This window comes from Aedes aegypti, chromosome 2, assembly GCF_002204515.2.
Source record: "Aedes aegypti strain LVP_AGWG chromosome 2, AaegL5.0 Primary Assembly, whole genome shotgun sequence".
Classification (NCBI taxonomy): domain Eukaryota; kingdom Metazoa; phylum Arthropoda; class Insecta; order Diptera; family Culicidae; genus Aedes; species Aedes aegypti.
Window position 1 is genome coordinate 222840915 of NC_035108.1, and position 27134 is coordinate 222868048.

The 27134-nt window shown below is 40.6% G+C and overlaps 1 protein-coding gene across 1 annotated transcript; it reads right to left on the reverse strand.

Moving 5' to 3' along the window:
• Positions 1 to 99: 99 nt before the first annotated feature.
• Positions 100 to 23595, reverse strand: LOC5565716 (N-acetylgalactosamine kinase). Its single transcript, XM_001650025.2, has 7 exons — positions 23086 to 23595; positions 3495 to 3662; positions 2489 to 2690; positions 2160 to 2425; positions 1849 to 2105; positions 1593 to 1785; positions 100 to 474 (listed from the first exon to the last, which is right to left on the reverse strand). Exons 1-7 carry the CDS (start codon positions 23214 to 23216, stop codon positions 279 to 281), a joined length of 1413 nt encoding a protein of 470 aa, XP_001650075.2. The 5' UTR covers positions 23217 to 23595; the 3' UTR covers positions 100 to 278.
• Positions 23596 to 27134: the final 3539 nt, after the last annotated feature.

Below are 27134 nucleotides of genomic sequence, written 5' to 3' on the forward strand. Positions count from 1 at the left end.
TAAATTTTGTGTCGCTGAATCTGAAGCCGCTGTCAGAAATACTCTTCACAGTTTATGGCAACAGGTAATATGATATTTCAAATAAAATATTCTGTTCGATTTATTTTAGTGCAGCTTGCTTGATCTCATATTTTATTAGAACAAACCGCTTGACAGCGATTTCTTCAGTCCTTTATGTAAGACTTAGACTACATTTTCATTTTGCTAGACAATATTGTTACTTCTACTTAGCTATATTATTTATTGGTAACTTCATCCAATTATCCTTCATGACAGCCCTATTCAATGAAGTTTTTTGTACCGTCCATCAAGTATATTTCCGCACCGCGCTGGGGACTAGTGGCAAATACAATTTCGTCCAAATTCTTCCCTTCAGCCTGCTTCAAGTCTGCGTAATAGGACTGTTTCAAATAGTTTATGTAGTCAATACTTTGATTCGATCCATCGCAAAGAGCCACAATGCAGCCGCCCCATCTGAAAACGAAAAAAATAATAGTTAAATTAGTAGATATAGGGGCAAGTCCTCTATGCTTTGTGTTTTGGCGTTATACTAACTGAAAGTTTCACGATTGGACAAGCAAAACAAAAAAGTTACATGTCAAACGTTCAAACTTGAATTTGAAAGCTATCAGACTTTGTGTACAAATATGTACCGTAATCCGGGGTAACATTGATTAGTTTTTTGGGTATTTATTGAAATTTTCAGTAAATAATGCAAATGTTGCAAGTGTTACATTTTTAAAACAAGTACTGGCACCCATCGCTTTTGACTATATACCGTATTTAGTTTACTGATAGTTTTGAGCATGTTTCAAAACATGTTTTATGTCTCTTTTTATATTAAGCTGAAATAGTTACTTTAAAATTAAAAACACTTTGAACCACGGAATACGCCTAAAGATAGGCAATTTCCTAAGGGTTTTAGCTGAATTGGAAATACTTATGAAAATTTTGATAACGGAATCGTTTTCGGCTATACCATTTTTAGTAAACAGCGCATTTATCTTGCTTATATCATTTGCAGAACTTATGTGAGTTTACCCACGAACAAAACTCAATTTTCACAAAAATCTTATTTTTTGTTAGCTAATGAATATAAGAAAAAGATGCACTATTATGTTGAGATTACATTGAAATTCACGGATTCCTGTAAAATAATTTAAGTGTGTGTTATTACGGCATTAATTTTGAGGTGTCCTCTACACCCGGACACTAAATCCATTATAAGCTCGTAACTATCGTTAACTATCTGATGGAAATTCAAACCAATACACCACAATGAAGATATCACCATGAGATTAAAAGAAAACTATAGTTTCAATTCATAAAAAAAAAACAATGAATTATAAAAAAACGGGATATAAAATATATACTTATTTTACTCAGACCCATAGATGACCTATCTATAATTTCATAATCTGTGCGGACATAAACGTCATAATATGTAGGTCATATATAGGTACTGTATTATGATCTTACATTTTTAGAATTACATTTGTTTCCTGGAAAACGTCTAGTGTCCAACCATGAAAACTGTCCGGCCAGACAGGACTTTGCCCTTAGCATTAGGATGGGAATATGCATTGACTTACCCGGCGCCAGTCAATCTAGCCCCCACATTAAGTGAGTCCGAGATCTGTACGAGTTTGTCAAGGTTCGGATGCGAGCATTCGTACAATGTTTTGAGGCTCTCATGGGATTGTCTCATCAACTGCTTCATCGAATGGATTGCGTCTGGTGTTTGTTGCTTCGCGACCTCCACAAAGGTGCTAACGCGTATAGCCTCTAAAATGTGATTATGTTATTAATTAATACTTTGGATTTCAAGTGATATTTTCATCTAAGAACCTTGGAATACATGCAGAGCTCTTTGGCGTAGCTTGAAGACTTGAGCATCTTTTGTGTTTGGAGTGAGTAAGTTTTCGGCAAAATCATCAGCGGATATTTCAAAAAAGTTCAAAAGTTCATCTCTGGTATATGCCAGTTGAGTCAAATATTTATTTGTAATATCTTCCATTTCCTCAAGAGAATAGCTAAGTACATTTTGCAAAGCCGAAAAGCGCCAAATATCACGCCAATTTATCTGCATCTTTTTTGCTAGAAATCTGTTGAGAGCTTGTATCATTATAACAGTCAAAATATGTGTGAATGTATAATACCTGCATGCTAGTCGGCATTCAACAACTCTTTGATTAAAATCAGACGTAGCTGCTTTGTTAGCTTCTGTCAAGCTATTGGCAATCACAAAAACTGCATTGCTTGGCAGATTAATTGATGTGGCTCTCAATGGATTCCATTCAATAAATTGTGCACAGCCCTGTTTCGCGAGATACGCAATCGCTTGGTCCATGCCACCTCCTTGGGTACCAATAAATCTCTCGCAGTCTGCTGAAATTGTTGCCAAGGCTTGTTTGTCTAAAGTTATCTGCATAAGGAAGAAATACTTCAAATACTTCAATGTATCAACAATCATGGAAAATAAACTTACATTATGGATAAAAGCAGAGCCAAGAACGGAGGCGCTTACTACTGCGCTTGAGCTTGATAAGCCGGAAGCTGGCGGAATATTGCCTGATAAAACTACCATCATTCCTCTGGGTTGAGGGGGATTTGCGAACTCCATAATACCTTTAACACCACATAAAAAGTATTTGTACCACTCAGGGCCGGTTGAGTCGGGCAAGTCAATACTGTAAGTAGATATATTTTATGATCTATCCTGCCAAATGTAAAATCATCACCCAGGTGAATAAAAGTTTTGCAATTATATCTAGTTTTACCATTATTATATTATTTATACTATATTCAATATCAAAACATGCAATCATAGCTAAATTTGTTTGGGTTTGATATCTTAGAAAATCATCGAAGTACATTTTGTTATTGGTTAGTTACAATAACAATATGTACTTCCTTATTAGATTAGATTCATTATTTGGGCGAAAATACAAAAAGAAATACAATTTTATTTATTATCAGTTAAACTTTGCCGTAAAAGTAAAATAGTCATTTTGATATTTGATAAGTTATTTTCATACACTTAACATACATTTTAACAACCTAATATTAAATTTTCCAATCATAACTAATCCCGGATAGAAGTAAATATCAAATGGCAATAATGATGTGTTAAAGTAACCAAAAATGATAACTAAAATTTGCTCCTGGAATAACATAATTATAGAAAAATAAGGTATTTTAAAGAACTTAATTTGCTATTATCGTGTTAGTTTAGGAGCATATTTTAGTTATTATTTTTAGTTATAGGTAATTGTTAGCCATGAGTTTGGGATTATATTTTCCAAGGAGTGATGATTTTTGATGTTTGATCGCTTTGGTTAGTAGTTTTGCTTAGAAGTCGGATGAGTTTCAAAGCAATGTCAATCTTTTTATTATAAAATTCAGATTTTATCTAATTACCTAATGATTCAGTATTGACATTTGCTAGATTTTTACTTGGGCCTTAACTGAGAGCTAAAACCAGGGCTACTTACGTAAAAGTATTAATATTACATTTGAATGGCTTATATTTTGGGTCGACATTTTTCAAATGGACCAAATTATCGTCGGACGGCGCCATTGCCAAAAGAATAGTCTGCTCGATTGCCATGGGTAGCACTGGGTAGCCGCAGTAATCCACATGTTCTCCGATGATGTTGACTCTGAAAATAACAACGTGAACAATATTCAGTAAAGTAGTTAAACAGGTTCTTCATGGTTGTTTGCGGATGACACAGGCCTCTCCGCCAAAGGACGAAGCCTGCGTGTCATCTATAGTCGATTGCAAAAAAGTTTGGCTATTTTTTCTTCATAATTGCAAAAATGTAAGAATTCTCCTAATGCTTCCAAAACTCAACTAATAATATTCCCACATAAATCAAAAGCTCTTTATTTGAAACCTTCAAGTAGACATGTTGTCACGATGAGAGGGGTTCCAATAAATTGGTCAGATGAAGTTAAGTATCTAGGGCTCATGCTAGATAAGAATTTAACTTTCAAAAATCACATTGAGGACATTCAAGCCAAATGTAATAAATATGTAAAATGTCTCTATCCCCTTATTAATAGAAAATCAAAACTTTGTCTTAAGAACAAGCTTTTGATATTCAAACAAATTTTCAGGCCAGCCATGTTGTATGCTGTACCAATATGGATTAGCTGTTGTAATACCAGGAAAAAAAGTTCTGCAGAGAATTCAAAATAAAATTTTGAAAATGATTCTGAGGCTTCCACCCTGGTATAGTACCAATGAGTTACATAGAATATCCAATGTTGAAACATTGGAACAAATGTCAAATGAAATAATTAATAATTTCAGGCAAAAATCGTTGCAATCTTCTATTGCCACGATTAATGCGTTATAGGTTAAGTTAGGTTAAGTAAATTAAAAACGTTATTTTGTATTTTCTCTCTTATAAGCAGGTGAAATCAACTCACCTGTAAAAAATCTGAACTGCTACGGCAAAGAAATGTAATATGTTGTTAACATAATGTTAATAAAATCTTAAATTTGTTTAACCAAATTAGGATGATAGTGTTGTCTAATAACACAGAACACCTAGATATAAGAAATGAATGTAATGTTAGGAATGATACTAATAAAGAAATTAAAAAAAGGTTCTTCATGGTTGTGTGGCTACACTTCAAACCCATGCTGAAGGAGCCTGGGTTTGATTCCCGGGTGGCCAGGTTTTTTTAGCCAAGGAAGTTTCCTTTTACCAACATTCTTCTAAGGGTAATTTATTTACAAAAAAAAAACAAAAATTCCTTTGATTTTGGGCAATTACATCGCGTTTACATTAGGCTGGTTGAAATTTAAAAAAAAGTTCGAAAATCTGATCTCCCATACAGGGATATAAAAATATTCCAATATTGAATTTGTCGAAAAGTTATGGTGATCTTCAAACAGCATGAATATGGCTTTGCTTCATAGCGGACTTTACCATAAGACTAGTAAGGCATAATAGATGCTGTTGTACCGTTTTGATTCATATTACGGACAGCTTTAAATTCCGGACACTCTACTTTGTATGGGAAACATTTCACACGAAATGTTTCATTTTTTGCCGTTCATTGATGATTATCATGAGCTGTCCGGAATTCGAATCAAAGTGTCCGGAATAAGAGGCAAAAGTGAGGAAGCGTCCGTAATCAGAATCACGAAAAAGCCATAGGGGCAATGGGGGCAATATGAACATACGGGGAAATATGAGCCACCCCGGATTTAAGGTCAAAAACAGTGTTTTAATGTCTAGTGTCATTATGATCTGCTAGAGGATACTTCGAATAGCCAGCATAATAAAAAACGTAAAAATATTCGTTTTAGTACTCGAAATATTCACAAAAATGTACAAATTTGTCGTTTGTCATAAAAAGCTTATAACTTTGGCAGTTTTCAATTAAGGCTTTAAGACAATTATATTTATTATTCTGGTAAATTTTATCAATCCATTCAAACTTCTGATAATACTGAACAATTCGTGCGCTAAATCAGATTTGTTCGTAAACAAAATTATTAGAAATCAGAATATTATTTAAAAAGTGAAATGGCGGGGCAAAATGAGCCACCTAGATTTAAGGTAAAAAAACGGTATTTTGAACATGAAATTGCATTGCCTAAATATGTTAGATTATGTTTTTTACTGTATATTCATCTTGGTCGAACAGACGTTTTTGCAACACGCGGGATTGTTTACATCCAAATAACAATAGTTTTCGAGTTTTATCAAGTTTTTCATTATCGCGGCCTATTTCGGAGCCAATTTCACGACTATCCGGATATCGAACTAAAAGTCTTTCCCCGTGGTCAGACAACCGCGTCTTTCGGACGCGACACGAGCGATTTTCAAGGGATATCGCCCACAAAATCTGACAGTGTTTTCGTAGTGAGTGCGCGATACCGTATAGTGGAGCTACACTGATCTGTTGCCTGCGGTGCCAACAAGAAGCTCAGAGCTGAGGCTGTTTTCATAAAAACAACCCCCGGGTGGCCAACCATGGCGTTGGCACCGGATGAATTTCCCTCCTTCGGGGACCCTGGAGGAGGTTCATCCAATTTTTTCGATGACGACTTTGCTGGAGCACGACTGCCGAATTACATGGATCCCGAAGGCACATATGGAGCAATACAGGTTCTGCGCATGGAAGCAACTAGCGGAAGATTACCGAATGACCCTTTCCTATTACGCTCATCGGTGGAGAAATGTGTGGGTGCTAAAATTGACGGTGCTTTCCCGGAAGGGAAAGATGGCATAACCTACGCTTTGAAAATTCGTAGCAAAAATCAGATCACAAAGCTCCTGAGACTGACTTCGCTATCTGACGGAACCGGAATCAAAATTATTGAACACCCGACCCTCAATGTCTGCCGTTGCGTCGTAAATTGCCAGTCGGTTGCCGGCCTTGACGATAAAACGATTGAAGAAGGCCTAGCTGACCAGGGAGTTCGCAACATTCGCCGTATCACCAGACGAAACGGAGACAAAGTCGAAAACACGTCAACAATTGTTCTTACGATCAGTGGAACGGTGATCCCCCCAAACGTGGATTTCGGTTGGATACGGTGCAAAACCCGACCGTACTATCCAGCACCAATGTTGTGCTATAATTGCTGGAATTTCGGGCACACCAGTAAGCGTTGCCAACAAACACGTCCAACTTGTGGAACATGCTCTAAGGACCACGTCATCGATAAAGAAACCCGCTGCACAGCTGAAGTTTTTTGCAAACGTTGTGACAGGCACAGCCACTCCTTGTCAAGCCGTAAATGCCCGGTATACTGCAAAGAAAATGATATCCAAAGGATCCGAGTTGATCTTGGTATATCATACCCGCAAGCGAGGAGACGATACGAACAGGCACACGGGCAAAGTAGTTTCTCAAATGTAACTACAGCCGGAAAGGATCAGCAAATCGCTGAGTTATCCTCAAAGGTGGACCAGCTCCAGCAGGAGATGGAAAAGAAGGATAGAAGAATCGTGACTCTCGAATCTAGCCTAAGCACCGACAACAGTAGCATGATTGCGGATCTACTGCAAAAGGTAGACTTGCTGAGCAGCGAAATGAAGAGAAAAGATGATCGCATCCAGGCACTTGAATCGGATCTGCATAACAATTCGCGCATGGGATTGGTTCGAAAACACGGCACCATTGAGGAACTAGTTTCTAAGGTTACTCATTTGGAAGAGCAGCTCAGCCACAAAGAGCGAGAAGTGAACGTGCTCCGAACCATTTTCAATCGGAAAAATCAACTGGCTGATTCCAAGGATGCTCGTTCATCTAGCGAAATACCGTCAACACAAGATCGAATTCAGACTGCAGAAAAAACGCAACAACTCTCCCAAAAAAAAGAAAAGAAGCAGAAGAAAAAAGAATGGCAGCCGACCCTGATGTATGAAAGCGACACCAGCCCAATACCACCTCGTCAAATTTCGGAGAGAACACCAAAGAGAGATCACTCTACGACTGATTCCGATGACTCCTTCGATCGGCCAAAAACAAAAATAACTACTCCTGATAGCGATTTCTATGCCAACGTCTCCCCATTTTGTGGTGACGAGGGCATGTCAGAATGATTAAAACACGCTTCAACCAACCAGTGCTCCTCATACAACATGCAGTATAATTGAGTACAGCAAGTCTCTAATCCCAATCATCGATTGTAATTCTGTCCATAATAGCGCGCTAAACACAAGAGAGTAGCCTACTGGTACCATTTCAACGCTAAATACCACCAAACCCGAACAAAGATGTGTCGAAGTCAACAAGGCCGGTAACCGTAAATGCAGCGACATGCCAACGTGTTCCCTGGTTATCTTTCAGGACAGTCGAGGCCCCGTCGGTGCGGAAGCCACACCACCACCGGAACCGGCGGACAACCTTCGTCATCCTGGAAGTTCCGGAAGAGGGACGCACAAGGGCAGAAATGCCTATCCCCCTGTGGACAACGTGGGAGTCAAGACTACATCAACCTCAACATCTTTTGTCAACGGGACGCACAAGGGTATTCGTACTCGTCCCCCGTTAAAGGACAACGTTGGAGCAGCAGTAACCCAAGATAACCCTGTGTCCTCCCCATCTTCCGAAACTCCGTCTGCCAAAACGATTAGCTCATCATCAACTACATCATCACCAAGAAAGAACAGAACGACAACTTCGACAAATAGTGGATCTTCAAACAGCATGGCCACCATCAACGCTACCAAACGGACCTCTTTCGTTTTACAATGGAATATGAACGGATTCCATAATAACATCAGCGACCTAGAATGCCTTATACAAAGCAACCCACCAGTTATCCTGGCTATCCAAGAAGTTCACCGTACCACCGTGGATAAAATGAACCGATCGCTTGGCGGTCGCTACCGTTGGACATACAAAAGGAATTCAAATGTTTACCACTCAGTTGCCATTGGAGTACTAGAATCCATTCAGTTCTCTACAATACAATTAGATACAATCCTTCCCATCGTTGCCGTTTCCAGTAACGGTGGTTAGTGTTTATCTGCCATGCGGCAAAATACCAAATTTGAAAAATGCATTCTCACAAGTTTTGGAATCTATACAAGGCCCAAAACTGATTCTCGGCGATATCAACGGTCATCATGCTGCATGCGGAAGCCCTAGATCAGACAAGCGAGGAGAAACCTTACTTGAGCTCACAGAAGCTATGGACCTGGTAATACTCAACGATGGCTCCATCACGTTTGTTCGCGACAGCGAAGTGGTTGCAACCCTTTCCCAACGTGCCTGACTTCAACCCTGTACAGCGCACGACAAACATCCCTTTTGTTTCCCTTTCCTTTTCCCATCCTTTCCTGTTAATGAACGCGACCACACCAACACCAACGAAAGCCATGGCGGTACAGTCATCCAAACCAAGCAACGAACTTTGCTTTGTGCAACCTCTATAAACCGACGACGCTGAGTGGTGGACCAATCAGGAAGGAGTTTGTTTTCAATGATTTTTTTTTCTAACCGTCAAGAGTATAAATATACTTGCATTGTCGAAAATTGGTGAGAAGTATTTTGCAATTTATGCAGTGAAGAGCAATAAACAAGTAAAAATATTTAGTGTGAAGTGTATCACTAATCAAGCCGAGCCCTGAGGGATGCAGCTACCGCTGCTCGTCTAGTCGCTGCTGCAGTTGAGATCCGCTGCTATTCGTTCCATTTGCCCAGCCGCCGATCGCGTCCATTGGAATTCGCCAACATTTTGGAGAGCCTTTCTGCCTTCGTGTGCTTTGCCTTTTTGGCCGTGGCAGCTATCAGGTGTTATTCGTTCTCGTTACCTTCCTTTTATGAGTTGTGAGGAAATAGTAGTTCTTTTCAGAACTGATTAGCAAGGAGGTAAACGTTGAAGATTCACTGGTAGTTTTGCCCAACTCGGTTATAATTCAAGCAGAATGTTCTCTGAGTTGTTTGGTACGTGGTGATTGGAAGTGGATCGGCTACCGGCTGCTGGCGGTTCCTGTTGTTCCCGAATCTGTATCATGTTGGCGTGTGATGCCAACATAGTGGTCCGTCCGAACCGGATGAAGAACATCGAACAAGAACTACAGTCCAAGTGAAGTGAAAAATGAACTGAAGTACTGTGCAAAAAACTTTGGATTTGTGAACTGGAATCCTTCTGCAACTGACAGTGGAAAAATGATCAAGTGTGTAAAGTAAAAATTCGAAAAACTGAACAGAAAGTGAGTGAATTTCGAGAAGAAAACTGGTGGCGTCCTTTCGTTCGAGCAGTGTCATCATCGTGAGTTTGTGTGGGTTGCTCTACCGTAGCAGCATTTTCCTGTCCGATGACACTTCCACGTACACCAGAAACAGCAAAGAAAGTGAAAATGGAGGAGGTGAAGGCGCTCGTCCATCAACGCGGCCAAGTGAAAGGCAGCGTAACCACCATCGTCAGAGCGTTGGAAAAGGCGGAAGATGATCCGAGCCAGGTGAGTCTTCCGATTCTGCGAGTGTATTCGAAAAAGCTTGAAAGCTTTTACAACACGTATGTTAGTTTGCACAAGGAAATTTTAGCTTGCACTCCATCCGGAAAGCTTGATGAGCAGGATGAGAAACTTTCCGAATTTGAAGATCTCCACACCGACGCTTTGATTCGTGTAGAGATTCTGATTGAAGCAATTACAAAACCTTTTTCCACTACTGTACCAACTCTGTCGCAACAAAACTCTCCTCAGGTGATTGTTCAGCAGCAGCCACTTCGAGCTCCCATTCCAACCTTTGATGGGCGCTACGAAAATTGGCCGCGCTTCAAAATGATGTTCCAAGACATCGTTGACAAGTGTTCCGATTCCGATGCAATTAAATTGCATCACCTTGATAAAGCGCTAGTTGGTTCAGCCGCAGGTATTATTGACGCGAAAACTCTTGCTGACAATAATTACCACCATGCTTGGGAAATCCTGACCGAGCGGTTTGAAAATAAACGGGTAATCATTGATACGCACATTGGGGGCCTTTTGTCGCTGAAACGTATGAACAAGGAGTCTTATTGTGAGTTACGTGAGTTGTTGGATACGTGCACGCGACACGTCGAGGGTCTAAAGTACATGGGTCAAGAAATCGATGATACATCTGGGTTGATTATTACAAAAATTGTTACTTCTTGTCTGGATTCAGTCACTCGGAAGTATTGGGAACGGTCTCTCACTCACGGAGAGTTGCCCGACTTGGATGAAACTTTAAAATTTCTCAAGGATCAGTGTCGCGTTCTGGAGCGATGCGAAACTGATCAATCAGCCGTTGCGAAGTCTACAGTCGGTAAATCCTCTCAGCCTGCGTCGAAATCTGTTAATGTTAAAGTACATGCGTCTACTTCTGGAGAAACCAATGAATCGTGTCAGTTCTGCTGTGGTAATCATTTCAATTACCAATGTTCCGATTTTCGCAAGTTGTCGATGCCAGACCGAATTGCAAAGGTGAAGGAATCTCGAGTGTGTTTTAATTGCCTTCGCCGTGGGCATCGGTCGTTAAATTGTCAGTCTAAGAGTACTTGCTCCAAGTGTCACAAACGCCATCATTCGCTGCTCCACGAAGACAAGCAAAAACTCGATTCTTCTGAGCACGCGGATTCAAAGTCGCAGGAGCAGAATGTTCCAATCCAAGCCGCGGCATCTCCTCCGCCACAACCGTCGGTCCCAGTGAGTTCCGTGTCAACGAATGTTTCTTCAGCTTCTTGTTCAGCTGTTCTTCCGAATGTGTTGCTTCTGACTGCCGTTGTGAACCTCATGGATAAAAATGGCAGTGCCGTTCGTTGTCAAGCGTTTTTGGATTGCGGCGCACAGACAAACCTCTTGTCTGCCGCGATGTTCCAGAAATTGGGAATCGACAGTACGCCTGTCAACGCTGATATTGTCGGCGTAAGTGGCGCGCGTAGTAAATCCACTCGATTGGTAGAGGTTAACGTCCGTTCGGTGAATACCGAATACAGTTCGATTTTGAAATGTCTGGTCACGTCTAAAATTACGAATGCTCTACCGTGCAAAGCCGTGAATGTTTCTGAATGGAAAATTCCTTCAGGATTTCCGTTGGCTGATCCAAAGTTTGGGACTCCAGCCGAGATAGACCTGTTGATAGGTGTTACTGAGTTCTTCCGTCTTCTGAAACCAGGTCATTTGGTAATTGGTGACGGTCTGCCCGAATTGCGTGAAACTGAGTTGGGTTGGGTCGTCGCTGGAGAGATCCAAGACGAATCTTCGGCAATCATTAACTCGCAACAAGTGAGTTCCGTAACAATAGAGACCCTCAACGACGCTATTAAACGGTTTTGGGAAATTGAAGAGGTGAACGCTCAATCCTCTTCTGCTACGGAAGAACAAGAATGTGAGGAACTCTTCCGTAAGTCTTATCAGAGGGATTCCGCTGGTAGATTTGTAGTGAAGCTTCCATTTCGAAGCAACTTACACCAGCTCGAAGATAATAGGTCGTTGGCCCTCCGTCGTTTTCTATTCCTTGAAAGACGCCTACGTAAACAGCCGAACTTGCAAGTTCAATACTCATCCTTCATTGATGAATATGAGCACTTGGGACATTGCAAAGAAATTCGCGAGTCCGAAGATCGTCCTGACATGATAAAATATTACATGCCGCATCATGCCGTGCTCCGTCCGGACAGTTCGAGCACCAAATTAAGGGTTGTCTTCGATGCATCAGCAAAGTCAAGCCCTTCAGCAATGTCACTCAACGATGTGCTTCAAGTTGGTGCGACTGTTCAGAGCGATTTATTCAGTATCTTGCTTAGATTTCGAATGCATCGTTTTGTCTTCACTGCTGACATCACAAAGATGTACAGACAGGTTCGTGTCCATCCGGATCAGACTTCAGTCCAGCGTATTTTTTGGCGTACCAATCCTGCAGAGAGGCTGAGAATTCTCGAGCTGCAAACAGTCACATATGGTACGGCTGCAGCTCCCTTTCTGGCCACCCGTTCATTAGTCCAGTTGTGTGAGGACGAAGGGTCTGATTTTCCACTAGCAGCTCGCATCATCCTTGAGGATTGTTATGTAGACGACATTATTTCCGGTGCTGACACAATCGAAGAAGCTGTTGATTGCTGTCGACAGCTTCAAGTTCTTCTCGGAAAGGGTGGTTTTCCAGTACACAAGTGGTGTGCTAATAATGAGTTGACCCTAGGTGAAATTCCCGAGTCTAAGCGAGAAAAATTGTTGCAACTCGACCAGCTATCTGCCAATGAGGTCATAAAAACTCTCGGTTTAATATGGGATCCATCAAGCGATGAATTTCTCTACGCAGTTGATCAGTCCCCTGCTGAACCTACATTGGTGACCAAAAGACAGGTTTTTTCAAAATGTGCAAAGCTGTTCGATCCTGTAGGGTTTCTGTCTCCTATCGTTGTTTTGGCAAAACAATTGATGCAGCGTACATGGTCGGCTAAAATTGATTGGGATTCTCCATTAGAAGGAGATTTACTGGCTGACTGGCTACGTTTTAGTGAATGTTTGGCAGGTGTGAATGAAATAAAAGTCCCGAGGCCGGTTTTGTGTTTCCCATACATCACGTTGGAGCTACACGGCTTCGCGGATGCCTCTGGTTTAGCTTACGGTGCATGTATTTACATTCGCTGTGTAAATGCTGAGAATGAATGCAATGTGCGTTTGCTATGCAGCAAAAGTAAAATTGCTCCTCTACAAGATGTGACGATTGCACGAAAGGAACTTTGCGCTGCACTATTACTTTCACGTTTGGTTCGCAAGGTATTTCCTATTCTCCGTGTTGCTATTTCTGCTGTTCACTTGTGGTCAGATAGTCAAATAGTGCTGGCATGGTTACGTAAGCCACCCAACATGCTTCAGCCATTTGTGCGAAATCGAGTCGTCGAGATTGTCAACGAAAACCAGCATACTCAGTGGAGCTATGTTCGCTCTAAAGATAACCCCGCAGATGTGGTTTCTCGGGGTCAATCTCCATATCTTCTAAAGAGCAACGTGCTGTGGTGGAATGGTCCGCCGTTCCTTCACTTACCGAACTATGAACCAACCGTTATCGAAGAAATTAATGACTTCGAATTACCAGAAATCAAATCTTCTGCATTAGTTGTGGTTGATGTTCTTAATGTCGATGATCTTCCGCTTTTCAAGCGCTTCAGTTCGTTTAGAAAGCTTCAGCGCGTTCTGGCTTATGTCCAACGTTTTATTAGGAATTGTCGCGAGAAGGTCGTTGAGAACCGCATCAAACAATTTTCACCTACAATATCTGAGCTCAGAATCGCATTACATACCATTGTGATTCTTATTCAACACGAGGCTTTGTTCGATGAAGTTCAGCGTGTGGAGCATGGGGAACCATGCAAGGTTGTTGGTATGCTGGGTCCGTTTCTCCAAGATGGTGCATTGAGAGTAGGAGGCAGGCTTCAAAACTCTCGATTGCCGGTGCAGATGAAACACCAGTACATTCTTCCAAAACATTACATCACTGATCTCATTATTCGTGCTTATCATGAGGAAAATATGCACGTAGGGCCGTCAGGTCTGTTGTCCACATTACGTCAACGTTTTTGGCTATTGGGATCCAGATCTGCTGTTCGTAAAATCACAAGACGTTGCGTCCGCTGCTTCCGCTCGAAGCCCAAGGGTGTTAAACAATACATGGGCAATTTGCCACCAGCCCGAGTAACTTGTGCAGCTCCTTTTGAGGTTACCGGTGTAGATTATGCTGGTCCTTTTTTGGTGAAACAAGGCGCAAGAAAACCTGTTGTTATAAAGGCATACATATCTGTTTTTGTATGTTTAGTAACAAAAGCAATACATCTCGAACTTGTTTCGGACATGTCTGCAGCTGCTTTCGTAGCAGCTTTACAAAGGTTCGTCAGTCGAAGGGGGGTTCCTCGTGAAATACATTCCGACAACGGATCAAATTTCCGTGGTGCCAAGGCAGAACTGCATAGTTTGTTTTTGCTGTTTAATGATCAAGTCGCTGTCAATGATATTGGTTCCTATTGTCAATCGAAGAAGATTGATTGGAACTTTATTCCGCCTGAGGCTCCAGAGTTTGGGGGCCTCTGGGAGGCGGCAGTAAAGAGTACGAAACACCACCTGAAACGTATTCTGGGGGAAACTCCATTAACTTTCGAAGAGTTCGGTACGTTGTTGGCGCAAGTGGAGGCCATACTTAATTCACGTCCACTGTTCTCCCTCTCCGATGACCCTTCAGATGGTGAAGTGATAACACCATCCCATTTCCTGATTGGGCGGCCGATGAATGCCATTCCAGAACCTTCTTATGACTCGGTTGGGGTGAATCGTTTAAGCCGTTTGCAGCATTTGCAACTAATGAGGGAACACTTTTGGAAATCGTGGGTGCGGGATTATTTGGTCAGCCTACAACCGAGAGGCAAAAACTATTTCCGGGTTCAAAATGTTGTTCCGGGGCAAGTTGTTCTACTGGAAGACAAGAATCTACCTACGCAACAATGGAAGATGGCCAGAATTGTCACAGTGTACCCTGGAAGTGACAAACTTGTGAGAGCAGTAGATGTTCGCGTGGGTGAATCAGTGTTTCGACGACCTATTAACAAGCTTTCTCTACTACCAATAGAAGACAATCGGTCATCCGACCAGGATTCTGCTACCGGAGAGTAGAAATTACGCGTCCCGTGCGCGGCGGGAGTATGTTCGCGACAGCGAAGTGGTTGCAACCCTTTCCCAACGTCCCTGACTTCAACCCTGTACAGCGCACGACAAACATCCCTTTTGTTTCCCTTTCCTTTTCCCATCCTTTCCTGTTAATGAACGCGACCACACCAACACCAACGAAAGCCATGGCGGTACAGTCATCCAAACCAAGAAACGAACTTTGCTTTGTGCAACCACTATAAACCGACGACGCTGAGTGGTGGACCAATCAGGAAGGAGTTTGTTTTCAATGATTTTTTTTTCTAACCGTCAAGAGTATAAATATACTTGCATTGTCGAAAATTGGTGAGAAGTATTTTGCAATTTATGCAGTGAAGAGCAATAAACAAGTAAAAGTATTTAGTGTGAAGTGTATCACTAATCAAGCCGAGCCCTGAGGGATGCAGCTACCGCTGCTCGTCTAGTCGCTGCTGCACTTGAGATCCGCTGCTATTCGTTCCATTTGCCCAGCCGCCGATCGCGTCCATTGGAATTCGCCAACATTTTGGAGAGCCTTTCTGCCTTCGTGTGCTTTGCCTTTTTGGCCGTGGCAGCTATCAGGTGTTATTCGTTCTCGTTACCTTCCTTTTATGAGTTGTGAGGAAATAGTAGTTCTTTTCAGAACTGATTAGCAAGGAGGTAAACGTTGAAGATTCACTGGTAGTTTTGCCCAACTCGGTTATAATTCAAGCAGAAGGTTCTCTGAGTTGTTTGGTACGTGGTGATTGGAAGTGGATCGGCTACCGGCTGCTGGCGGTTCCTGTTGTTCCCGAATCTGTATCATGTAGGCGTGTGATGCCAACAACGTTCACTAAGAGTCAACACGAGTCCGCTGTTGATGTGTCGCTAGCAAGCCCTAGCATAGTCAATCGATTACTCTGGAGTATTGGCGACGACCCGCTCGGCAGCGATCACCATCCAATCACTATCTCACTTTGCCAATTACCTCCGGAGACAACGCGCCGCCCTCGATGGATATACGATCAAGCGGATTGGACCTCCTTCCAAACAGCAATCGACGAATATCTCTGCATCTCCGAACATAACAATCTTCAAGACTTCATACAAGCTATTTATCAGGCTGCCACAACATGTATTCCAAGGACTAGCGCAAAACCCGGCCGCAAAGCTTTGCCCTGGTGGTCCCCGGAGACAAAAAAGCAACAAAAGCAAGGAGAAAGGCGTTACGAGCTGCGAAGCGTCTGCCTGTAGATCACCCTGACAAAGAGTCAGCCATTTTGTTATATAAAATCAAACGGAATGAATGTCGGCAGGTTATTCGAGACGCGAAAGATCAGAGTTGGGAAAATTTCTTAGATGGAATAATTTCCAATCAATCTTCATCTGAGATATGGGGAAAAGTTAATGCTCTCAGCGGAAAGCGCAAAACCCGCGGCATGGCTATCCGCCATGAGGGGGTTATTACCAGAGATCCTGGTATCATCGCTGATGCACTAGGCTATTATTTTGCAACCCTGTCAGCATTCGACAAATACAGCGACAACTTCATCCGCCAAAATCAAGCCACCGTAGACGATCTCGATAGAATACAAATTCCTGATGGCACTGCAGGCCTACCCATTAACGAACCTTTCCGTTTAATTGAGCTCGAAATGGCTTTAGCCAAATGTAAAGGTAAATCCGCAGGTGCGGACGAGATAGGCTACCCCATGCTAAAAAACCTTACACCTAGAGGAAAAGTTACCCTCCTTCGACTGCTAAATAAGGAGTGGTCAGGAAACACCCTACCACAAGAATGGAAGAGTAGCTTGGTGATCCCCCTTCCGAAAAATGGATCTTCTACCTCTGCACCTGAAGATTTTCGTCCGATCTCCTTAACATTTTGTATCAGCAAGGTAATGGAGAGAATGGTAAACCGGCGACTAACCCACTTCCTAGAATCCAATGAACTCCTCGATCACAGGCAGCACGCCTTTCGTTCCGGCCACGGCACAGGTACGTACTTTGCTACTCTGGCGCAAGTTCTAAGCGACGGCAAAACTAAAGATCAGCACGTCGAACTCGCCGCATTAGATTTGGCGAAAGCATACAACCGCGCCTGGACACCTGGAGTCATTCAACAGCTCAACAAATGGGGTCTATCAGGGCACATTTTGCATTTCCTGCGAAATTTTCTCCAGAATAGAACTTTTCAAGTTTGTATTGGAAATCATCGTTCCAAACACTTTTCGGAACAAACTGGCGTGCCACAAGGCTCAGTTATAGCCGTCACCATCTTCTTGGTGGCGATGAATGATATATTCACGAGCCTCCCAAAGGAAATTTACATTTTCGTCTATGCGGACGACATTATGCTCATCGCTGTAGGATCAACTGAAAAGGCCCTCCGCCGAAAACTACAGGCATCCGTGAACGCAGTGGCCAAATGGGCAACTAAGTCGGGCTTTGTAATATCGACCGATAAAAGTGCCATTATGCATCTGTGTAAAGCGTCTCACCGTCCAATCCATTCAATAGTTTCAGCAAATGGCCTGCCAATCCCTTTGAAAAAAATCAGTGAGGGTTCTAGGAATTAACATAGATCGCCATCTGACTTTCCACGATCACTTTAAGAAAGTGAAACAGAGCTGTAAAACTTGGTTGAACCTCCTACGAATTTTATCCAAGCGCCACAAAATGGCTAATCGTGATGTACGTCTTCGGGTAGCCAGTGCAATTCTAGACAGCAGACTCCTCTACGGAATTGAACTAACATGTTTATCAACTGATGCACTCACAACCACGCTTGCCCCTGTGTATCACCGATCAATCCGTATCATTTCCGGGTTGTTGCCGTCTACACCTGCTGATGCCGCGTGCGTAGAAAGCGGCAGGCTTCCTTTCGAACGCTTAGTTACGGAGACGGTATGCAAACGGACAGTAAGTTTTCTAGAAAAGACGACACCATGCAGTGGTGGAGTTCTTCTCCTTAATGAGGCGAACCGACTCCTCCAAGTACACGCCAACAAAGTGCTCCCTCCAGTGGCGGAAACTCATTGGAATGGAGCCAGGAGTTGGAATTCGCCACGTCTCAAGGTGGAAATGTCAATAAAAACTCGTTTTAGAGCTGGTGCAAACTCCCAGGCGGTGACGACTAGTGTAGCTGAGCTTCTTGGTAGTAAATATCAAAACTATACACACCGCTACACGGACGGTTCCAAAGTACAGGACAATGTAGGCATGGGTATTACCGACCATGAGAACAGCCGTTTCTATCGTCTTCCTGATCCATGTTCTATTTTCTCCGCGGAAGCCGCGGCTGTCCTAATCGCTTGCACTATCCCATCACCAAATCCAATTGCCATACTGACTGATTCAGCCAGTGTCGTCATAGCCTTATCATCCGATGTAGTACGACATCCTTGGATTCAGGCAATCCAAATGCAAGCACCTCCTGAAACGGTATTTATATGGATTCCGGGCCACTGTGGAATACGTGGAAATGTGGAAGCAGACCGGCTTGCAGCATCTGGTAGAAGCGCTACGTTTTACACAAGAAAAGTTCCTGGACATGATATAAGACGATGGATCTCCTCATCTTTAAAAAGTTCTTGGGCAGTGAGTTGGCACAATATGCGAACACCTTTCCTGCGAAAAATTAAAAACGATATATCACGCTGGGAATACCCAAAAAAGCATCGCGACCAGAGGATCCTCTCTAGATTGAGAACTGGGCACACCAAAGTTTCGCATAACATGGGGTCTGACGGACCCTTTAGAAAAATCTGTTCTGCATGTAATGTTCCAAACACTGTAGAACACTTTCACATAAACTGCCCGCAATACCTAGCGGCACGAGCATCACATGGCATTGCTGAAAGCATCCGCTCCGCGCTCAATAACGACTCCGATAGCATAATTCGGCTGATGAATTACCTAAAACACATCGATCTGTACCACCAAATCTGATAATCATCCCTCTCCAATCAACTGGACCTCGCATCGAAACCTGACAACGAGAAAGGAAAATTGTATTTCAACATCACACTAGAACATTTAAATTAATCAACTTTTAAAGCTTTGTCTTCAAATTGAAACCAACTATGTAATACTAATGTTATTTATAGTTAGCCCAGGGGAGCCACTCACTATGACGCTCTCTCGTACGGAGATGAACCAGCCATAGGGCTGAAAATCTCCTTAATAAAGATAATAATAATAATAATAATAATCTTGGTGCACCATTACAAGAGAAACAATTAGCTAGAAAATAGGTTGAACTAAGTGTTGCAATTTAATACTAGAAATACATGGTATATTTACTATGTGTTATGTATCTATCAAAATAAGCCGTTAGAATTAATAATTTCAAACAAAGCTACTCAAATTTCCTTTCCAATACTGTTTATCATTAGCTCTTCTCTACATTGTTAAAATAAATCATATGATTGAATGAGGTGGCTCATACTGCCCCGTTGGGTGGCTCATAATGCCCCATATGGTTGGTGAACACGCAGAAAACCATGGTTTTCAAAAACGTTCCTAAAATAATTTGCAAGTTAATGTTAACATTAATCACCGACATAACATGGAAGAAAACAGTTTATAGTATAAGTCACTTGCATTTAAACGATAGTTTTTGCTGTTTTTCTATGCATTCCATGGAGTTTTCCTTAGGTGGCCCATATTGCCCCGATTACCCCTACAAGCGTATTCTTTACCCACCATTCGAAAGTTAAGGCTTTCCGACGCACGATAACATAGAGAATGATTTATTTTGTATGCTCTATGCTGGGTTATTCTTCACTGAGGCCTTAAGTGTCCGTAATATGAATCAAAACGGTACTTTAATTGCGCATTTCGATTAGGGCATGTCTTTCATCAACTGCATAGTAATATTGGAATGGAAATAATCGATAACAAAGAAAAGTTTGCTACTATAACGGATGTTGCCTTCTGTTTAATCACGTTTCAAACGTCTCGCAAGGACCTCGCTTCTGTTTAGCTCAACGTTCAATGTCTTGTCTATAGCTTATTCATCTAACGGTTTAAATAGCGTTTCGTTAGATAAAGGCAACACTTTTTCATATATATTGATGGCAGCGTCTAATGTTAATGAACATGATTGAGGAATCGCTTGAAATAAACGAGGAAACTGAGAAAATTATTTTGTCAGATCGAAATTATATGAGGTATTATATATGGGAATTCTTCGACTATGCTTAGTGAACATGGAAGCTTACAAAGCTGCAGTTCTATAATAGTTACTATCGACAATCGTTCGAAATGATTATGTCGTGCTACGTTCAGACTTGAGGTTATGTTACGTAATATAGTCTAGCTTGATATAAGATGTCATACTTGTTATTTCCAGTGAAATATAGATGCATGATTTCTGATATGAAAAGAGAGTATATATAACGTTATATAAACCGTAGCCTCTACGTTCAGACTTTAATTCAATTCATGCTACGTTCACGCTGGAGCAGGCTGCCCAAAGTACGGCCCGTGGCTTCATTTGGTGCGGCCTGCGAAGAATTTGAAGATCCTTATATCTGGCCCGTTAACAGCTCTACCAATGTAAAGTGAGATCATAGCAAGGGTTGTTTTCAATTTAAGATTGAATTTTAAGCTGAAATTTCACTTTGATATTTTTTTTTTGCTATTCAATTCGACCTATATTCAATAATACATGAATGATGCAAAATAATTTGATTAACACTTCAGTCGTCGCGCTGTTGTATTTTGTACAACAGTGGTGAAAAAAGCTCGCTTATCGTACACAGCATCAGCGTGGTGCTTCTGGCGTTGGCAAACCGCGCGACGACTGAAAGGTTAACTGAACTTTCGTCAAGCTTGAATAGGATGTAGTTGATTAAAGATAAAGTGGCCAATCAGACTGTGCCAAAACCATATGCCGGGTTCTCACAAAATTCTTGACATGATTTTATACAACTCTTGGAGAGGTTTAAACAAAATCCTGGGCAGGATTTTGACAAATATTAAGTAGATTCATCATCTTTGGCATGATTCTCACAAAATTCTGGACATGCTCTTTGAGGAAAAATTGGGCAGGGTGCTCACATAATGTTGTAAAGAGTTCTCGAAGAATCTTTAGAACGATTCCACAGGCTGGCAGGAATTACCATCAAATTCGGAACATAATTCAAGCTACTCGAGGGCAGGGTTTTCACATAATCTACTAACAGAATTCTAAGCAAGATTCTAATAGATTCCAGAGCAGAATTTGGAACATTTCAATGTGCTGTTCTATTTTGAAACACTGATGGTGAAACCTCACTTGTTCAACTTAACATTAGCGTGGTGCCTAAAGAATCCTGGGTTACCTACATACTGACGTTATCCAGATCAAAGCTTTCACAGTGTCCTGGACAAGTTTATCACATAATCCTGACAGGGATTCTTATACGACTCTGATCAGGATGCTCAGTAACAATAACCATTACACAAAATTAATGGATACAACGAAAACGTTAAAATGGTTTGTGTTTAAAAAATATCAGTTTTAGGATTTGGTGTGCGGCTTAAGAAGGTTGGGCAGTCTTGCGCAAAAGCTTATATTACCTATTTTTTGCTTTTTTTTTCAATTTTCGATTGATAATTGATAATAGCTATAGGGGGAGATCCCCCAGTACCGGACACTTAAGCCACTAAATTCATAATTCGAAAAATATTGATTTGATGGGCACGTGTTACCCATGTATGATAAATATTATCATTTTTATAGTGTACAAAAATAAATTTAAAAAAATAAATATGAATTTTGACATAGAGTTTTGATGATGGATTTTAGTACCAAATTGATCGATCTTGAAAGGTGGCACCGAATACCGGACACGGTCTGGAAATGCCTCGAATTCTGTAAATTTGAACATCATTGAATGTGTACACTATACAAATAGTTTATAATTACCAATTCAATGCAATTGCATCATTTACAAAAATAATTTGAGTTTTTCTTAGTTTGCAAGATGCCTATCAAAAACCTCTTTCATATATGATGAAAAATAGCACATTTTACGATGTTGTTATGAATGTTCATTCTTCTTAATTTTATTGCATGTTCGATACCATGGTCGACGGAACCCATGAAAAATGAAAGTATTTAGAGACACTGATGCAATAATTACAAAGATATCATATAACAAATCAAGCTGTCCGAAACTGAGGGACAGGAGGTGCTTAACCAAAATTGTAATTTGTCCATATTTACTTCAATTATGGTACAAAATACATTCATACTATCAAATTAGGATTATGTTCGATCATGCTTGCGGGATCCAAAGTATTTTTTCATATTCAAAATAATTACTAAATAGGCTCAAAATTAAGAAGATACGTCGATTTTTTAAAGATTGCCAAACTTTTCTACTTTTTTTTAAAGAGGGATGCATGTTTCAAGGATGTGTTATTCTACGCAAACATTAGTCTACATAATAGCTTTCTTTTCTACTAATACACCATCTTGATTGGACCATGATTTCTCAATGTTTCGACTTTGTCCGGTATTAGGTGCTGTCCGGCACTGGGGGATCTCCCCCTATATCGATTTTCAACTAATTTATGATTGTTGTATGATGAAATGTAGAACTCTCGTTAATAATATTGTTTTGCTCCACTGTGTAATCTGTAATAATATTATTATCTAGTTTTCTATCATTCTTTTAGTATCTAGTTTTGAGTATACCATCATTGGGGCTTGTTATTGCCTGTTGATGAGGTAAATAAATAGGCAAATGACCATAACAGAAAATGAGCCCGCACCTGTATTTAACAGCATGACGAAAAATGCCATACGTGACAAGATGCATAATAGTTATCTGAGTGTCATACAACAAAAAAGATAACAGTAGAAATATCACGTATTGTTGTCACAAATGTTGAGAAAACAAATTTAAAACGAGTTTATGGGAAAATCCATAAGAGTAGTTTGGTAATAAATCAAATTTTACTAAATAGATTCATTTGTTCTTTTGCTACCTACCTTCCACTGCATCGTACAAAAAAGCTTGGATTTCGATTAAATGCTTCTACAAAATGCGCTTTCAGCTGGGACACTCGACTGCTATCCGGAATTGCTTCCAGTACATGGACAGAGGTGTCGCTGTTGTCCATATCGACGTGGATTTCGAGCAGTAAAGAGAAACGAAAACGTAAACAGAATTATCGACAAAAATAATGGGTCCTCTCAGTAATTTTGCTGCTCCAAACAATGTACGCTTCGTACAACCGGTCAATAAAAACAACACTAAATTGAAGTTGAATTGCAGCCTCCTGGAAGAGCTGACTAAACTCTTATCATCACACAAACACCCTTTGGAACACACAATAGCACAATTACAACTGATTGATAACGCAATCAGTCCGCACTACAGCTGATTCCGAGTGCAAACCATAGCAGAGAATATTATCAACTGGTTTCTCTGCTGGGATAGCTCACAGCTATTAGGCATTCGCAGGCAAAAAGAAAGATGAGTAAGCCACATGGAAGAATAGGGGAAAGCTGTCTCGGTTTCCAACGTTATTAAATGTCTTAGTATTAAAGGGGTAAGTATATATTTATATTATATCTAAAATTTAAATTTTAGTTGATCTAAAAATATACCCGACCAGTGGATTACAACAGAGTTGTAACAGATTTTGTTACTCGATTAGCGAGTTTTTTTTTCAACAAAATATGTTATAATTTTGGCTAGTTAGTAGTTAAAATAACAAAAATTATAACACAATTTCCTATACACTAAACAAAATATGTTATAATTAAACATAAGTGTAACTCATTATGTTTCAAATAAAATAAAAATATTACTCGTTTTGTTATTTTCCATAACTGAGTTATAACAAAATTTGTTATAAGCAATTTCTCTCATTTTATAAAAACAAATTGTGTTATAATTAGAGGCGGTCCTTTAACCCGTATAGGCCTGAGTGAAAGAAAAAATACTAAAAGCCTCACCGCTCAGCGAATACTAAAAGGATTCAAATAATATTTTGTCAGTATACTGGCTGACATATCTAGTTTCTAAAAGTGGCCAGAGGATTTCGGAAATGTTCCTGTGGCCGGAGTTATTCCGGTGGGTCACTGGGTCAGGTCGGGTGAAAAGGATGCCGTGGTTTTGTGCCCCTGTAAGTAGGCAAATTTCAAGTCACAAATAATTTCCTTCATATACGACAAGTGGCCACTATATCGAGCAATTTTAAGTAAAACGCATCAGCGTAAAACTTTTAAGAAACAATTGAATTGGATAACCATATGTCCTGCATTTGTTTAATCCTTCAAATAATCATTTTCAGGTCCCCGGGTGCCTCAAATTTACGATAAAGTGGCCAATTTGTATCTAATCATCTGTTTCAAGATTATTGGAACGCATTTCAATGAACGACTATGTTTGATCTCTACTTCAAGAGAATTGAAACGGTTTAACATCCAACAAATCTATAGCCGGTTCTCCGGGCATTGATTCCGAGTATACTTACTTGGCTATAGCCACATCTATTACCATCTAAACGGTGAAAAACTCTTCAGTTGAGATGTTGATTATCAGATCTTAATGATTTATGCAAATTAAAATGATTTCCATTACAAATAAGTAAAGCTAACTTGGCATGTCCCAAAAAATCGCTTTTTTTTTACCCGACTTGACCCAGTGACCCACTAGAATAACTCCGGCCACAGGAATATTCCCGAGCTCCTCTGGCCACTTTTAGAAACTAGATATGTGAGCCAGTATACTGACAAAATATTATTTGAATCCTTTTAGTATTCGCTGAGCGGTGAGGGTCTTAGTATTTTTGCTTTCACTCAGGCCTATACGGGTTAATTACGTAAGACAAAAAAAGTATTCCCACATTCAAAAAATAAAAATGGTCACTGAACTACCATTAGTGCACCAGTAATCGCTCATTCATGCCCCTATTACCGCTCCCTAGTGCAAAAACGGATTTTTCGTGTATAAATACAATATTTTTTCGCTCTCTAGTAACATTCAAATGAAGCTGTCTGACATCGTTTTCATTTATTAAAATAATCCCGACCAGTGGATTACAACAGAGTTGTAACAGATCGGTTAGCGCGTTATGTTATGTTATGTTATAATTTTGGCTAGTTGGGAGTTAAAATAACAAAAATTATAACACAATTTCCTCTACACTAAACAAAATTGAAACAAAATATGTTATAAGTCAAATAAAAGTGTAACACATTATGTTCCAAATAAAATAAAACTATTACTCGTTTCATTATTTTCCATAACTGAATTATAACAAAATTTGTTATAAGCATTATTTTTATTTTTGTTGCAAATTGTTTTATAATTCTGTTAGAAATTGAAACAAATTTGAAACAGCCTTCGTTATTATATTTAATTTAGTTTTAATTATGTTATAATTTCCTCCATCAACTCAAAGTGCTTCTAACAAAAATGAAACAAAACTCGTTATTTGTAACAAATCTTGATATACTTACGCTACATTTTTGTTGAAATCCATTGGTAGTTACCCCTTAATCTTCTTTCCGTCATTTTGTGATTGTATTGTCCACTTTGTCACCAAGTATAATAGGGAAGATTGTCCGGGAGAACCATAAAAAAGACCCTGAGAAAAAGTGTGTTGATAACCCCTGTCCCATTGATTTCCCTTGAAGCAGGGGTTCCCATCACGCTTTCAGCAAGTATCAATTGGTACCAGCAAGTATCCCTCTGATACCGTAGAGAGCCTACGGGCGCGAAGCGTCGACGTCAAAGGAAGCAGACCGGAAAGCCTTGGGTGTTTTCGATCGTAAAGGTCTGCGTACAATATTCGAGAATAGTGTGTGGCGCAGACGCATGAATCACGAGTTCTAGCACGTGTACAAAGATTCGAATATTATCAAGCGTGTGAAATACGGCAGACTTCAGTAAGCTGGTCACTTAGTACGAATGTCGGAAGAAAGAATTGCGAAAATAGCTACCAGCTAAATGTCGGTGACTTTGTGGAAGACCACGAATACGCTGGCTGTGGAAGAAGACCTGGCGACCATAAACGTTCGGGCAGCTGGAGAAGTATCGCCAAAAACCAACGGAGATGGAGCCCTACAATACGCCCGGCAATGGCGTAGCCATCAAGGTAGGTACCCCTGGTTTAATTACTTTGAACCCTTCAAAGCTACTGTTCAAATTTAATTAAAATCGATAAATGCTCAACATGCTTGGAGTAACAAGTAGCCGAATGATAATTTTTACAGCACGAGTCGTACATTTTAATAATAAATAATTTCGACGAGTGCTGAAAAATCAAGTTCTGCAACGAATTGCGTATAACATTTTTTGCAATTTCGTAGAAGACCGCTTGCCAATTCAAAAACCCGACACCAGTAAAATTTTACTTGGTGTTTGAACTTCGGATTTTTTTATTTATTAATTCGTTGGTTTCCATTAATGATGGTGACGAATTTACCTCTTGTTTATTTCATTCATTTAATTAGCATCTAAACGGTTGTCCGACATTTCGCGGTAAACTATTCCGTGGTCAACCAATTCGCAGTGTACCATTTCGCGGTGTGTATCGTTTGGCGGTTTACCTTTTTGCGGTTAGTACCATTTCACGGTCTATTTCGCAGTGTGGCTTTTCCTATGAGATGCGCTGAAAATTGTTAGCATTATCACTAATAATATTTTCATCGGTGATTCACCCTTCTTTTGAACACAGGCTGTCCTTCAAATTGCACTGTTAAGATAGATGAAACATCTCGGTCCGCGAAACGGTACACCGCGAAATGGTACTAACCACGAATTGACATGCCGCCAAATGATACTAATCGCGAAATGACAAACCGCGACATGGTACACCGCGAAGTGTTATACAATCCATCTAAACACTGAATCAACAATTTCACACCACAATACTCGGTTCTGCCCACGCTCGCCAAATCGATGCGCACTTGATCCGCCCACCTAGCTCGCTGCGCTCCACGCCTTCTTGTATCAAACGGATCCGAAGCGAACACCATCTTTGCAGGGTTGTTGTCCGGCATTCATGCAACAAGCCCTGCCCACC

Excerpts from the sequence above, each read along its gene's own strand:
- LOC5565716 (XM_001650025.2), bottom strand. The coding sequence starts at position 23,216 with ATGGACAACAGCGACACCTCTGTCCATGTACTGGAAGCAATTCCGGAT. Across the intron at positions 2,691-3,494 it reads TGTAATATTAATACTTTTAC|TATTGACTTGCCCGACTCAA; the intron begins GTAAGTAGCCCT and ends ATCTACTTACAG. Across the intron at positions 1,786-1,848 it reads AGCTCTGCATGTATTCCAAG|AGGCTATACGCGTTAGCACC; the intron begins GTTCTTAGATGA and ends ATCACATTTTAG.